This window comes from Anabrus simplex, chromosome 2, assembly GCF_040414725.1.
Source record: "Anabrus simplex isolate iqAnaSimp1 chromosome 2, ASM4041472v1, whole genome shotgun sequence".
NCBI lineage: Eukaryota > Metazoa > Arthropoda > Insecta > Orthoptera > Tettigoniidae > Anabrus > Anabrus simplex.
Window position 1 is genome coordinate 862063539 of NC_090266.1, and position 17436 is coordinate 862080974.

At 39.2% G+C, this 17436-nt stretch overlaps 1 protein-coding gene across 1 annotated transcript in view; it reads left to right on the forward strand.

The window, feature by feature from the left end:
* Exn (Ephexin) overlaps window positions 1–17436 on the forward strand; it is a 256905-nt gene that overhangs the window by 191153 nt on the left and 48316 nt on the right. Inside the window, exon 11 of the mRNA XM_068226056.1 lies at window positions 15637–15811. Within this exon, the coding sequence (XP_068082157.1) occupies window positions 15637–15811 (175 nt within the window). The remainder of the gene's footprint in view (window positions 1–15636; window positions 15812–17436) is intronic.

The window sequence follows — 17436 nt, forward strand, 5'->3', positions numbered from 1 at the left end:
ATGATACAACTTTCGAAATGTAACGTGCGCAGATAAAACAACCGGTTTTTTAAATGACATTTTAACACAAAAACATAAAATTCCCAGTCTTATATTAGGACCAAAACAGTACCGTAATAGGCAATCCCAAGACCTCCCATGGCTTTATGTATGTAAGGTGCAATATCTATTCTGGTCTCAATAGCATAATCGTGTACGATAATATTATGTACTAGATTTGGGTTAAGAAGGAGCAGTTTCAATTCTTGCCTGAAAGCCGAGTGACTATACAGTGCCCCGAGGGAAGTGCCGAAAACCTGTTCGGCGTTACAATCGAAAAAAGTAAAAATATAAACATCTGACCCTGGTGATAATTTGGACATTTGACAAATACGAACATTTGACGAAACTCGTTCAGTCTTCAAGTAGAAGTGTCGAAATGCACTCTATCTCCTTCCAGTTGTTGTGGCCACTCACTGCTTTATGATTTCTGAGGATTCTCTAAACAATACCACCTGGGTGCGTTGCTAAGATGGTCCCTTATGCAAGTTCACCACCGATCAATTTTCTGGTACAGTATTTGCTCTAAATATATCAATGAAGGGGCATAAACGCCAAGATCCATAAGTATGCCGTAGCTGTCCTTTTGTGAGATACAGTTTCTTGAAAAACGCTTGATCGAGGATTTAGCGTTGATGGGACTGAAATTTCTGGACAGTTTACCCAGGAAATCGTTTCTCTGATGAACGGATAATGCAGGATTTTTACAACATGATTTATTTAGGACGTTCGCTGGACTACGTAATTTGAACAAATAATCCAGGAAAACATCGTTTTGGGAATGGATAATCGAGGTTCCACTGTACCTAGAAATTTAGTTACCCATTCAACCACTCTTTTGTCTAGTCCATTAGCCCTCATTTTTGTCAGTAGTCTTGCATGCTCTGCTGTATCAGAAGCCTTTTATACGTAAATAGCAATTCAGTCCATTTGATCTCCTGAATCTACAATATCTGCTACTGTATTTACTCGTGTATTGCACCCCCTTGCGTATTAGACACCCCCTGGCTTTTTGAGGCGAAGAAAATGAAAAAATAAATCTTGCATACAAGACCCCCCCAACGTAATTCGTCAGAGAAGAACAACGATTCTGCTTCGAAGCGGGCACAAGCCTTGCTGTTGCTCTGACATTGCACAAATTTGTGAATACCGTATTTACTCGCGTATTAGACCCCTTTTTTCCCCCCACTTTTACAGCCAAAAAAGTAAAGGGGGGTCCAATATGCGATAACCTCCAATTTTATGCAGTGAACGTATGACTTCTAGGCTAAAAAGGGCTATACATTTTACATTCTACACTGTTCTTTAAAAAACTTATGAAAGTATTTGTGTTATACTGGCTATTTTTGTTGGAAGGCAGTATTTCTAAATGTAAAAAGTAAATAAATGGTGAACACTACTTTTAGGCCTACATATAATGAAAATATAATCCGCTTTAGCTACTCATAATATCAAGTCATTTGTTTCATCTCATTAATTCCTCTGATGAGGTCAACATAAGAAAGGGCATACGGTTGTAAAAACTTTCCACAAAAAATCGTCCCACTTCATACTCGACACCGTAGAGAAAAGGGATAAGGTTATTGTATTATCATATTATGCAATGTTGGTACAAAATTACTCAATGACCAGTCATTTGTCTGTCAGTTAAGCAGTAGGCCTACCACACAGTAAACATAATCATTGCTTTAATTTTAATTGTCTTGCTCCGCTAACTTCCCTGCTACCAGCATGTCATCATTCCAAGTGACGTCATCTTCACTGCCATCTCGTCAGCCATGCACTGCAATTGAGACAGAGCATTCGAGGTCCCGTCCTTTTGAACCTTTTAAAAATAGTTTTGTTCCAGACTGTAGAGTCCAAACTGTGTGAAACAATTCCCAGATGGTTTCTGATGGTTTTTTGATGTGGTCTCTGACATTCCCAGCTGGTGTATGTGTAGCAGAAGCCACTCCTGAATAAAGCCGTGTTGTTGAAAGCGTGACAAACCACCAGGTGATAACTAGTGTATGTAAAGAGTTTTATTTCCTAATGTACCGGTAATACATAGTGACTGGAAGCATTCTTTTAATAACTATGGCTGTTGAAAGCCAGACCCTTATTTTTAAGTATACATCATGCTTGTTCTCTACATTTATCACATCAGGATTTACCAAAACAGCTGTAAATGAGATAAGAGAGACCGCATTGTTTAGGTTAGGTATGCTATCGCCTGGATAATGCGAGGAGTTCCTTGACAGAAAAAATAAAAATAAATAACAGGACAGTTTGCCGCATTTATGGATATATACAGGTGGGGGGTAATGCGTTTTATGATCATAATGTTTAATTTCGTACGTTCGTTCTCTCATTTTTTATTAACACATACCCTAGTATATTTTGTTTGAAGTCTCCGAAAATCGTTGAAAGTAAGTGGGGACATCAATAAATCAGTATTATTATTTGTTAGGTATGTTGGCGAGTAAAACAATTGTGATTGGATTATTTTTATCACGTTTTAAACCTACTTCTCTCCCAAAAAACCATATATTGGCCTGAGTTACGAGATATTAAACAATCACTTTGTTAATGATCTCTGCCTACATTAATAGGCCTAGCAACAACTGTGAGTATTTCTAAAGTAAACTTGTTTCCTCATACCGAGGGGGTGCAGCTCTTTTTTTAGACAGGCCCCCAGTGGAAGGGAGTTGCATGTACCATTTTTACTGCAAATTAACCTTCCTGCCTTTCTTAAATCTCTGGCCATACGGTACCGGAAATCGAACTCTGTTCCCGAGAACAGCAGCTAATCGTGCTAACCATTATGCTGGCGGACATTCTTAACTACAAAACACAGACATATATACATGACTGATGCGTGCTTGCAATGCGCGGGTTGGACACGAAACTATTCACCTACTGTGCGACGTTATCAGAGCCGCGGTAGGCCTTCGCTACAGAGGCAGTCATTTCTCAACTACAAAGTGCAGATGTACCGCATGACTTTGACGCGTTTTCATTGCAGGGGTCATACGGACGAAACTGTTCACAAATTTGTGTGATGTCATCAAAGCTGCATAAGGCCTGTACCCGCTTCGAAGTGGAATCGTTGTTCTTCTCTGACGAATTACATTGGGGGGTCTTGTATGCAAGATTTATTTTTTTGTTTTCGTCTCAAAAAGCCAAGGGGGGGCCTAATACACAAATAAATATGGTAGTTTCATCCGTACGACCCACGCAACGAAACCACTTGTCAAAGTCATGTGGTACATCTGTGTTTCATATTTAAGAAATGTACCTCACAAATAATAATAATAATTATAATAATAATAATAATTTTACCTCTGCACTTAACGATTTTCGGAGATAGCAAACAAAACATACTATGCGTTAATAAAAACGGAGACAACGATCGTATGAAATTATACATTATGATGATAAAACGCATTACCGCCGCATCTGTAGATATCCATAAATGCGGTAAACTTTCCTGTTGTTTATTTTTAATCTTCCCATCATGGAATTGCAGGCACTATGTGAGCTCTTGATAGCATACCTAACCTAAACAATGCGATCCCTCTTATATCATTTACAGCTGATCTGATAAATGTGGAAAACAAGCATGAAGTATACTTAAAAATAAGGGTTTGGCTATCAATAGCAGTAGTTATGCAAAGAACGCTTCCAGTCACTATGTATTACATTCAGAAGTATAACTTGTAACATACGTTAGTTATCAGTTGGCAGTTTTGCACGCTTTCTGCAGCATGTCTTTATTTGGAAGGAGTGGCTTCTGCTACACATACACAAACTCTCCAGAAACCATTCGAGAATAGATGCTCACCGTTTGGACTTGATAGTCGGGAACAAAACTGTTTTTAAAAGTTTCAAAAAGACGGGACCTCGAATGCTCTCAGTGCATGGTTGAGGAGATGGCAGCGAAGATGACGTTATTTGGAATGACGACATGCCGGTAGCTGGGAAGTTGGCGATACAAGACGATAATTTAAATGAAAGCAGTGATTAGATATACTCAGGTTTACTGTGTGGTAGGCCTAGTGCTCAACTGACAGAGACAGATGACTGACCATTAAGTTTTTTGTATCAGTATTGCATAATATGATAATACGATACACTTAACCCTTGTCTGTACGGGGTCCAGTACGAAGTGGTACAAATTTTCGTAGAGAGTTTTTATGATCGTATGCCCTTCCTGACATCAACCTAATCAGAGGAATTAACCTTTTAAGTGCTGAGTTACCAGTTGACCTGTTTGGTACCTCAGTGCTGAGTTTTTTCATTCGTATGTAAAAATTTTTGTAGAAGCATCAATTTTTAACTTATCAGCGGGGTGATTAGCTTAAAATGTTTATAAATGTTGGTTGTTTATAAATCTAAATGCAAATCGAAAATCCTACACTTATGTTAAATATTATTTTAAGAAAAAACAAAATTAAACTTATGTGCCCATGCGTGCATTATCTTTATACAAAGTAAAGAGCCCAAAATAATATTATTTCCTAAAATCTGTAGGCAACTAATACATGTAACTTCTTAGAAGTATATAAGTTGATACTTTAAAATACTTTCCAAACCTGGAATGTGGTAATAGTTAAATGTTTTCTACTGGTTGTTTGTGATGCCGATTTGTTCAACTATCTGCACCAACTCCACTGGCACGAAAGTTTCTAAAAAATCAAGATGATTCTGCAGGGGACAACAAAAAAAGAACGTGTTCAGTGAGAAAACGGACTACTGAATATACGAATTAAAACTATCCACCAGGGATATGGAAACATTTGATAAATTTTCTTCCACATGAAGGCATTTTACGTCTTGTATCTGCAGGAACAGTGAAAACTAAATCTACTATTTCTCAGCGTAAGAGGAAAGTATTAAAAAGTGTGAAAAACACAAGAGAACAAATATTGAAACCTTTTCTGCTGGGGCTTATAAGATAAGTGCAATGAACGCTGTGAAAACACCAAATAACAAATTTGATAACATATGCACGGGAGCCAATAAAAATATCCAAGTATTATTGCAGATCACACTTTCTAAAACAAATGTTAGTAGAAACCTTTTATTTCAGAACAGTGGGTTGTAAAAAGTTACTTTCTGGTCACACTCTTAGACAATGAATTGGAGGTTATACTCAGCCATGTGTGAATGTGACAGAATGACTTTGGCCACCATTTTGAAAGACTTCGACCAAGTCGACGATAGAGTCAAAACTCCAAGCTGAGAGTTCTACATTTGCAACCTCTGTGCGCTTAAAGCTGTTGATGCCAGTCCACTTTCTGAAGATTTTAATTTTGTCTTCATTAGAAAGGAATTTCACTTTTTCCATATCCACACCTAGGCTATCGCAAGATATATACCATGCTGCTCAGTTTCACACGATTATGTTCTTAATCCAGATATAGGCTACCGTATCATGCAAAAGAACTTCACTGTACCACTCAACACAAAATAAATTTCTAACTTCTGAATGGAATGCAAAGTACAGGCAGAAAGAGACTCACTGTGTTATTCAGCAATCTTGCTGCTTACCGGCAAGCAAAATTGAACATTCCTGAGGCTAACAGCTTGCTCCCTCAACATGCAACTTATCCTGTGAAGTTCAGGAATTTAAAGCCATTTTCTGTAATCGCACAACTGGGGCGACAGATCTTACCAAAGTCAAAAATCGTTTATTTCACAAGGGACGAAAAATAACATTTTCAGGGCTAGGAAATACGTGATCGTACTGAGCAGTAATAGCGATTAATCATGATGCGATAAGTGAGGTATTTTTATATAGATTTAATGTGATGAGAATCGGGACTTTAAATTTTCGACGTGCTAAGCAGGAAAAAGTGTTAATAAGGAATGCACTAACGAGGGTTCACTGTTGTAATTTTGCAAACCTGTTTAATGTAATCAGAATGAATGCTTTCCCAGAGCTTACAAACAGCACATACTAAGCTGACTGGCCTGTAATAATCCATTTCATGTTTATCACCCTTTCCCATGTACACTTGGGCTACTATTACAACTTTCCTAGAATTTGGTATTGCTTCTTCGTAAAAGTAAGCTCACTGTACAAAAAATTAGTCACCGTAGTGTGCACACACAGGTGGATAGTTACGCCTGTGTAGATGGTGCAGCGAATGAGTCCTGTGCCCAACCGCACGCACACTGCTTCTATGTGAACATAAGGCAGTAACGATCAGTGAGACATGATGTTTCGAGCGGGCAGTGTACATCAGCATGGTTAGATGTAAGGATGTGACAGAGTGGCAACAAGGGCCAATCGTGTTTGGTAGTGTGCACGGCCATGCGGTGCATGAAGTTGATGGATTTGTTGGTGTTTTGCAGCGGACTGTTCCAAGTGTCTATAAGCAGTGGTGTGCTACACATGGCCATGAAACAAGACATCAGAATTGTGGTCGGAAAAATATCCTGACTGAGAGGGACCGGAGACTCGTTTCATGGTTTGTGAATCAAAATCGCTTCCAAACCCGACAGGAATTGCTGGAGTTGGTGAATGAAGGTCCATTCCAACCTGTATTCGAGAGAATATTGCGACGGGAACTGCATGCAATGAACATTTGGAGTCGGTCGTCTTGCTAGAGACCATTGCTCACACAGGCACGTAAAGCTGCATGTCTTCGATGGGCTAGAAATCATCAAACATGGACAGTAGGTGACGGCGGAACATAATGAGGTCTGACAAATCACGGTTTTGCTTGTATTCTAATGGTGCATGTCGTTGAGTGCACCAAAGGCCAAGTGAAGCATTTCATCCTGTATGTGTGAAAGGTCTGGTTCAAGCCGGAGGTATGTCTGTGATGTTTCGAGGGTGTTCTTTGTATCATGAGTTGGGCCTGCTCACTGAGGTGACCACTAACATTTACCAGCATCTTTATTTAAACATTGTGAATGATCAGGTGTCTTTCAGTCAACATCTGAATGATGAGTATGCTATTGATACCCCGATTTTTCAAGATGACAACAGCGAAGTTCATCAGGCTGGACACAAATGCGACTGGTTTTCTGAACAATCCCCCAACCTATTACCTCTCATTTGACCTGCAAAATCAGCAGACTTGAACCCCATTGAAAATCTGTGGGACATGTTGGAACATCGGGTATAACGCTGTCATCAGTATCCCCGCAATTTGGTGGAATTGCACTATCAAATCCTCAGCGAGTGGCTTAACCTGGATGCGACTTACCTGCACAGCCTTGTGGACTCACTTCCTCATCAAATTCAGGTGGTTATAAAGTCCAGAGGCGTTACACGGCATTAAATGATGCTTGTAATGATTACTCCAGGAGTCACTAATTTTTGTCCAGTGAGCTTATTTCAGATATGTCACCCGATGTGCCAACCTTTGAAGTGGATTATCAGTAATCACCTCCCGCCTCCCCGAGAAAAATTTCGTGTTAACTCCAAAGTATGCTCCTTCCTTCTCAATAATGACACCCCTTTTGCCCTTCCCTCTAGCAATCTTTTCGAAAGTATATCATATTACAGAATAACATTTGCACACAACCTGTTGGTTCTGTGATAAAACATTTCTTGTAGCTTGTTTCTCACGCAGCAGCTGCTTTTCAGTGTAGTTTTTCTTGAAGCATCCTTCCTACTGTAATGACATTTTCGTCTTCTGAACCATAAGTGATTCCAGTGCAGATGTGCTTAATAAAGGCCTCACTTCTTTCTCAATATTTCTGTCAACTGTCACGTACACTTCACAGCAAATAAAACATTACTGAAGGATTTATAGTGGAGAAGAGCAGTGCCTGGGCTCCTTCATACACAATGAATTTTACAACGCTTATGGGTAGCAAAAGGAAGCCACGATCAAATAAGTATCATTGCCAAATCACACGCTTGGAAACAAGGACGGTTTAGGAGAAAAGCTCGAAAGGATTGAACATTTTTTCTTTTTTTCTGTACCAAATTATTTTTTAATGATAATGTCAGCTTTTCCATAATAAATTCTCCTTCGATTTTAATTCTGTAATCATGAGGTAAAATCCGTAATAATTACAGACCATCCGTAATAGTTGGCACCTCTGTGTCACAATATCCCAGCCTATCACTTCTAATATATCACCAGAAATCTTACCAGTCCTAGCTGCTTTTCTAGTTTTTAAATGTTGTATTTTTGTAAATACTGTATCTTTATTATCATAAGTAAATTTCAGTAATTCACCAGTATTAATTGCTTCCTTTATTTGACATCCTTATCTCCAACTACCTTTACATACTGCTGAGTGAATAATTCTGCCGTTTGTAAGTCCTCACATATACAGTCCCTTTTCATTAATGATCCCTGGAATATCTTTCCTCGAACCTGTTCTTACCTTAAGGTACCTATACATATCCTTCCATTGCTCCTCAGCCGGGCTGAGTGGCTCAGACGGTTGAGGCGCTGGCCTTCTGTTCCCAACGTGGCTGGTTCGATCCTGGCTCCGTCCGGTGGTATTTGAAGGTGCTCTTGCGTCGGTAGATTTACTGGCACATAAAAGAACTCCTGCGGAACTAAATTTCGGCACCTCGGCTACTCCAAAAATGGTGAAAGTAGTTAGTGGAACGTAAGCATATAACATTATTATTATCATCCATTGCTCCTTAAAAGTCATATGTTGCCATTTATATTTGCCATCATGTTATTCTAACCTGACTTTGCTAAATTCAATTTCATAGTGAGCTCCTTCAATCTCTCCTTACTCCTGTAACCATACCTGACTCGCTTTCTAATTTGCACTTCTTTCTTAATATCTATATTTCCCTGTCATAATATAAAGGGTCCTTACCATTCCTTAGCACTTTTAAAGGTACATACCTGTTTTTCATACTCCTTAACAATTACTTTCAACCTACCCCATAGGCTGTTTACATTTTTATTAACCATTTTCCATTGATCATAATTGATTTTTTTGAAGTTTTCCCATGCCTCTCTTATAAACCATACGGTATTGCATAATAGTCCTAATTTTACAACATTCCTTTCTATCACATTTACTTTTAACTATGACAAAGACAGCTTCATGACCACTTATACCATCCATCACGTCTGTTTCTCTATAGAGGTCATCTGGTTTTATCAGCATCATGTCTAGAATATTTTCCCCTCTAGTTGGTTCCATCACTTTCTGATTCAGCTGTCTTTCCTATATTAACTTATTCACCATTTGTTGGTCATTCTTTCAGTTGTTCATGTTCCCTTCCCAGTTAACATTTTTTAAGTTCAGATCATCCACTACAATGAAGTTCCTTTCTGTGTCGTTCCCCACATAGCTGATTATCTTATCAAATAATTCCTGTGTCAGCTCTAGCATGTACACCCCAAAAGCATAAAGTTGCCTTTTATCTTTAGAGATAAGCGTTAAACCTAGAAATTCATTTTTCTCATCCTTAACTTTTTCTTAGCTTACAAATTCTTCTTTCACCAGTATGAATACTCCGCCTCTTATCTTCTCTACAAATAAACACTCCACTTTTGTGAGAAAATTTCCACATCCATAATACCACTTACCAGCCATGATTAAATTCCTATTACAATATCTTGTAAATATATACGCCTGTTACATTATTTAATTCTACTCCTTTCTTTACAATACTTCTATGCCGGGCTGAGTGGCTCGAACGGTTGAGGCACTGGCCTTCTGACCCCAACTTGGCAGGTTCGATCCTCGCTCAGTCCGGTGGTATTTGAATTAGATTTACGGGCATGTAAAAGAACTCATGTGGGACTAAATTCTGGTACCTCGGCGTCTCCAAAAACCTTAAAAAGTAGTTAGTGGGATGTAAATCAAATAACATTATTATTATTACAATACTTCTACAGTTTAATACTAATAATTTTTTATGTGATACACAATTTCATGTTTCCTACCCTGTCATCACTGCTTCATAGTCCATCCTGTTTCCATGAATGTACCTCCCTATAAAAACAAACTCCCTAACTTATATGTACTATTGTGGTTGAAGTGAAGTCCATCTGAGAGTAGATCTCTATCTCCTACCCACCCATTGGGATCTATAAATCTCACTCCCAGTTTTTCAAATACCCATTCCATAAATCCCCAGTCATCCTTCAGTCAGTATCTCTCCTACAGGGTCCCAGTTATAACAATGTCTGTTTCCTTAAACTTCTTCCGTGCTGCTGTAACCAGATCCCACACATCCCCAACTATGTTAGAACCTATTCCTGCTTGCCTTACTTTATTATCAATGTGGAAGGTTACCATCTTCTCATTACCCTCCTCCTTCCCTTCTGTTTTCCTCAACATCTGCCCTAACGTAATTCCTGGATAACACTCTACTGTAGTTCCTTTCCCTCCATGCACTTTCTTACATGTCTAACAATTGAGTGAACCATGACCAGAACCTCAAACACACCCTCTTTTCCTGGTTAACTTCCCTGGGGTCTGCAGAACATACTTCCTCCTTCCTTCTCTCCCTCTCACTATCCTTTACCATCTCCCTCTTCCTGTCCTCTACTCAAAATTTACCTATCCTACCATTCCCTTGCCTCTTGCAGTGCCCCTGCTCTGTAATCCTTTCCTGAACTCCATCTTCCCTTTGCTGATCTACCTGCAGTGACTCATACCGATTCCTCGCAGATACCTCTCCCGCATCCAATCCGTGAGGGAAATCCTTAGCCCTCATTTTCCTTCCCCTTAAATTAGCCCGCCTATCTTCACCAATATTTCCCCTTCCTTCCTCTCCCTCTTGCCTATGTACCGCATTCTGAACATTGATTGAGAGAGACCTATCTTCACTCCTGTTCTTCGTTAAAAGTCTAATTTTTCCCTGTGAGTTTACCGTGCAGTTATGGTCGTGCAGCTGTGAGCTTGCATTCAGGAGAGAATGGGTTCAAACCCCACTGTTGGCAGCCCTGAAGATTGTTTTTCCAAGGATTTTCATTTTCACTCCAGGAAAATGCTGGGGCTGTACCTTAGTTACGGCCACGACCTCTTTCATTCCACACCTAGCCCTTTCCTATCCCATCATCGCCATTAGACCTATCTATCTCTGCGTGATGTAAAGCAAATTAACAAACTAAAACCAAGTAATTACCTCCTTCAAACTCACTATCTCTTCCCTCATCTTCTTTAGTTCCCACTCAGACCCACAGTCTTTACAGCTGCCTCTTCAGCCATTCTTTTATGTCTTCAAAGAAATGGGAAATAATGTGGAAATATCAACAGAAATAAAATAGTACATTCTATGAATAAATGTATGTATGTATGTCAGAGCAAGGAAATAATGTTATAGTACGCAAAAGATTCCATGACAAATACGCATGCAGAACTGAAAAAATTACTACACTACAATTATTCTACTTAGATGTGTCTTGATTATAAAATACTAGGAGTAAGAGGCTAACTAAAGAAATGTGTAGCCACACTAAATACATATAGGTATAGACATACTACTACTTCTACTACAACACAGAAAAAGAAAGCAAGATACTGTCTAGTAGGAATCTAAACTGCAGTTAAACCTATTTTAATCGCAACAATAGAATTCTAGTAAGAGCTAAATTTCTAGAAAGGTTTTTCCTTTACTACACCAATATTCTGCAATAATAAAATAAGCACAGTAATTTCTGATAAAATAACTATACTACAGTACTGCGTTTAGATGTACATGAGTTGATTTTTTAATAGTGGCAACTATGCTGTAACAATGCCGTGAATCATTGCCAGGCAATATAATGTATACCTGAAGTAGATTAGATACCCACCTTCCCTCTGCGTAAATGAACTATCCCTCCACACGCCATACACGTGTGCAGCGACAACAACAAGAATGCAATTTTTAGCACATGCTCGTGGAGTACAGCTGTAATGATTTTGAAGCAAGATCAGAGGAGCTGGTTGAAAGTTGATTGCACTAGAGGTCGTAATGCAAGGCAGTGTTATGAAGGATTTCAGGAGGCTTGGGGTGAAAGTGAATTACCTTACCATACTGTAGCATGGTGGGTCAAGGCCTTCAAAGACGGATGACAAAATGTGACAGTCATGCCGCAGCCTGGTCATCCTGCAGTAAGTGGTGATGATGTGCAGAATGTGAACGCGTTAGTGCTGGCGGATCGGAACTCCACAATTCGTGAACTGGCCAACGATAAAAGGTTGGTGCCTTCGGCTCTACTGCAAATACTGGGGGGGGGGAAACAGCTGGGAATGCAGAAAATCGCCTCCAAATAGGTTCCACATGATTTGACTGAACATTAAAAAAGGCTGTGATGTGACTCAGTTCGTACGTACTTGGAGCACTATGAACGCGAAGGTGTGGCCTTCTTACGGTGGATAATAATAATAATAATAATAATAATAATAATAATAATAATAATAATAATAATAATAATAATAATAATAATTTAGTGTGGCTATTTCTAGCCGAATGCAGCCCTTGTAAGGCAGACCCTCCGATGAAGGTGGGCGGCATCTGCCATGTGTAGGTAACCGTGTTATTGTGGTGGAGGATAGTATTATGTGTAGTGTGCGCGTTGCAGGGATGTTGGGGACAGCACAAAAACCCAGCCCCCGGGCCAATGGCATTAACCAATGAAGGTTAAAATCCCCGACCTGGCCAGGAATCGAACCTGGGACACTGAACTGAAGGCCAGTATGCTGCCCATTCAGCCAACGAGTTTATGGTGTATAATCACTTTTGATGAGATCTGGGCCATAGCTTATGATCCGCAACTGAAACGCCAATCGAACGATTGGAGTCATCACGGCTCACTGCGAAAAGTAAGGTTTTGGCCGACCAGAACCAGTGTGAAAGCCATGCTAATCGTTGCCTGTGACTGGGATGGTGTTATCATAAAACATACCATCCCTCAAGGACGTACTGTTAATGCGGAGTATTACCGTGCATTTTTGCAAACAAACCTGGTAGCAGCTCTAAGAAGGAAATGAGGACACTTCCTGAATAACCCACACATCGTTCTGCATGACAGTACAAGGCTGCATGCAGCAAAAGCTTTGACTGAGTTGTTCAATCGCTGGGGCGGGGAAGTGCTTTACTACCCCATTTACTCTCCTGATCTCAGACCCTGCTACTATGATCTCATTCCTGAAATGAAAGCACCACTTCGAGGGGTTCGCTTCCGCACAGTGGACGACATTCTCCAGGCCATCGACCGCTCCGTTCGCGACCCCCAGAGATCAGGCGCTCTCAACGGTGTCCAGCGGCTTCCACATTGCTAGGAACGAGTGTAACACAATGGTAGCAATTACTTCGAAGGCCTGTAAAACGCCTAACTTTGTAAGTATGCTATGTTTTTAAATAAAAAACAGTTGCCATTATTAAATAATCAACCCATGTATCTGAATTACAGTAAATTATTACTACATGCAAATGAAAATGAAAATTGCTGTTAAAGTTCGAAATTTAGAATGACTCCACAAGGATTACACAACAACGCTAAATATGTAGATTATTATTATTATTATTATTATTATTATTATTATTATTATTATTATTATTATTATTATTATTATTATTATTATTATTATTATTATTATTTCCACCTAGGTGCTAACAGAAGAGGTTTTTCCCCTACTGGACAAATATTATGCATCCTACAGTAAGCATGATAATTTATAATATAACTACACTACACTAGTCTGGCTCAATGGCTAAATGGTTCGTGTGGTGGCCTTTGGTCACAGGGGTCCCAGGTTCGATTCCTGGCAGGGTAATCGGTCCTTGAAGAGAAATTACACATGTTGTCATGTAGCATGCAGAGTCCATATCTACTGCCACTACACACTCCCATTTAATTTTGTAGGAATTAGAAGTGTCTAATATAGCATCAGTGCAATTTGCGCTATTGGCAGTATCTAGAAGAACAGAGGTAGCCAGATGGGTGTTCATTTCAGTTGATGGTACTGATGGATGAAGTAGGATGTTAAACACACCTACCCTTCTTGTCAATTGTTTTGTCACATAGCAGAAATACTGGTTTTTTTTTTTTTTGCTCTGCCTTAATTTCCTCCTTCCTCCTTTCACTGATAATGGGGGTGTTTTCTGACAGATCTGATTTGCTGATACTAAATCTCCACTTCTACGATCATACTCATCAAGCAAAGTATGGGTAGCAGGATTGTCTATTTTTTTCTACTGGTATGTTAGCTTTCACGAACATAGTAGGTATGTCGTAAATAAACTTCTTTTGAATCCTTCACACGACTAGCATTTGATCATGTTTCTTTCAAAGTGGTCACTCTATTAACACCAACTTCAAGATGCAGAGTTTCTCTGCATTTTGAATGCTTCTCCGATTTGCAGTGTTTGTCTAAAGCATCTTTCCTGTGATAATCTGACAGTCACAATATTTGCACATAAGAATAGCATGAGAAATTATAAGTCCTTCATTCTTATATTCTTTAAGACTGTCTGTAGCAGAAACTGCTACCTTCAGCATTTTAAAACCCAATTTTGCAATATCCAGTAACAAACACTTATCACATGGTTGACTGTAGTCACATGCCAGTATAAAATCGTAACCACACACAAAATTTATTTCTGAATTCTTTCATAATATCTCATCTTTGCTTACTGCTAAGTTCGGAACTACCATGACGAAAACGTGGTAGCCAACTGATTCACGTAAATAACACACCAGCTTCAGTGATAAAGCACAATTTGTGCACTTTTTTAAAATTACGGTATGTAGAATTCTTTAGTACGAATTACACTCGCTACCGTTGTAACAGGAGGCAAACTGAGTTCCCACTTCGATAAACAATCACGTAACTATTTTGAGGTACCCAGCAGAACGATTCATGCCACGAGATAACAGCTCTTCACTACTGGCCACACTGCTAGCATCCAACATAGTCGCAGTGTAACGAGACTATCGACGATATACCGTAGTATTGATTGCCCCTTGAGAAACGATACAATTGATCATTCTCAAATTTACACCAGAAAATTTGAATATCGGCTTGTGGACAAGAATCTTTGGAGTGTTATGGAAAAATATTTATAAAAGTTTTTTTTATTTTGCAGATTGTGCTGTTTGTGATATTATTCATAGAATTTTCGTTAGTTTGTTGTTTGAATTCACTGCTGTACAACACGAAACTTGTAATACATGAAAATAAAACCATCCTAACCTTTAAATACGATTTTTCGTTTTATTGCTGTTTAACAAAAACTAAAAACTCGTAGTCATGACTGAACTACTTACTAAGAAATCTAATGCATCTAGGACAATAATTGTGTGGGGTGTGGTTCTAGCTGGTTAACAGTACCCCTATCTTCTGTATTTTGTGGTTATTTCAACTTGCTTTACAATTGCATATTTATTGGTTTGTATAGATATAATGTGGTCATAATTAACAAAAGTGAAAAAAACAATTATCGTGCACATTATTGCACTCTGTACAAACTACATTTATATGAAACTAATCTGTATATTTTCTGACATCAGAGAGTACATTTTTCACCAGCAACCAATTCTTCCAGGCTCTCTGGGGTACAGTGTAGTAACTAATTCTGTGCTTGAATATATGAAACAGATACAGAGTGCAGCATTCGTTGGTTGGCTCAAAGTTTGCATTACCTTTTGTTGTTTCCAACATTTGTTTGTAATCTTTCAGAGGGCTCAGTGGGGTGTGAACAGTGACTTTGATTCAGACGGCTATGAGGAAATAGGAGACAAGGGACCAAAGATGCCTAGCCGACCCTCCGCCATGGAACTTATACGGCCCCGTGAAGGGCAGCATCGAACCCTGTGGTGTGAAATTCCAGAGGTTGTCAACAGTCAAGTGCTGAGTATGTATTATTGTTTTTTTCTAGAAGTGTATAGAAGAATTTGATTGGTGTAGCAATATTTAATGATCTGTACCTTTCACCCCTTTTTTTTCCCTTGCTAGTGGTTTAATGTTGCACTAACATTGAAGGTTTTTGGTGACAAGAATGGGAAAGGGGTAGGATTGGGAAGTGTAGTGTCCTTTTTTCCGTTTGAAATATTGATTCCGTTCGAAGTACATTTATTCCTCTATAGGTCAAGATGTGATAGTAAGGCTAATGAGCTTAAGTTAGAAAGGGCCAGCGGGCACCTCAACTATTCTGATTCCGAACTGTAGTAACATTCAAAGTTACATAATAGAAGAACCAGCATTACAAAAATAATCAAGAGTGCGCAATCATCGCTTATTTGTGCCATGCTGGGCATATTAGGGGACTCCTGGAGGATACATGGATATAGTAACATATAGGAAAATTTTTCATTAAAGAAAGGAAGAAGAGTTCATCAAGACAATATCTTATTCTAGTTTTAAGGAGAAAGATGAACAAAGTAGAATATATGCAAGCAAATACAGTATAACTCTCCACTGTGTATATCTCAAACCCCATTTTTAACATTTGAAATTCCAGGCAAAAAATACCCACACACAACTCTCATTAAATTCTGACATTGTCATAAAGACATAAGGTACCTACACGAAATAAAGTTTGGGTATTCTGTGGACGTGCCTACATTAAATATCGGGACTGTACCAGCTGCTACGGTACTTTCTATATGACAGTACAAGAAGGAGCTGCATTTCTTTCTACCTGCAGAATGGTTGAGGCTAGCTATTGTAGCAAAAATACCTAACTCACAAACCTCCACCTCTAAGGCTGCATTCCTATCCAGTCAGTTGCACTCACCCATCCCTCTCACTGTTCAGTCTTTGTCAATATGCTTTCGCTACCAGTCTGGCAGAGCTGATCACGTGAACTGGGAGTGTTTCCCTGTCCAGGCAGTCAAGTGATCACGGTATTGGGTATTGCCCATCTGTTGTATTGTCGACAAGTACCAGTATTCTGTCTTCACGCTTCATTTTTGTTTCTCAGTTAAGTTTTTTCGTGTAGGTCGATCTTTAAGTTATGGAGAAATGTTGGAGTTATACGGCAGGGTTTAAACTCAGAGTGATAAAATATGCTGAAGAACATGGTAATAGAGCTGCCGGTCGAGAATTCAGTGTGACTGAGTTTGTGACTGGTTTAAACAGTAAGCTGCACTAGAAACCACCAACCGAACACGTAAGGCATTCAGAGGGCCGAAAACTGGTAAGTTTCCTAAGCCGGAAGACGAGTTGCTTCATTACGTTAAAAGTTGTTCGGATCTGAAAGTGAACCGGGGTTGGATCCGTGGATTCATGGCACGTAAGGGATTGTGTCTGCGAAGGCGAACATCTCTCTGTCAGAGAATACCAAGTGATTTCAGCGACAAAATCATATATTTACATCGCCATTTGATAGCAATGTAGAAAAAAAATAATTACCTCTTATCTCAGATTGGCAATGCAGATCAAACCCGACAAATTTCAACATGCCATTCAACACCACTATCAATAAGAAGGGAGAATCTAGCCTACTTGTACATTCAGCTGGGTGTGAAAAACAGCATT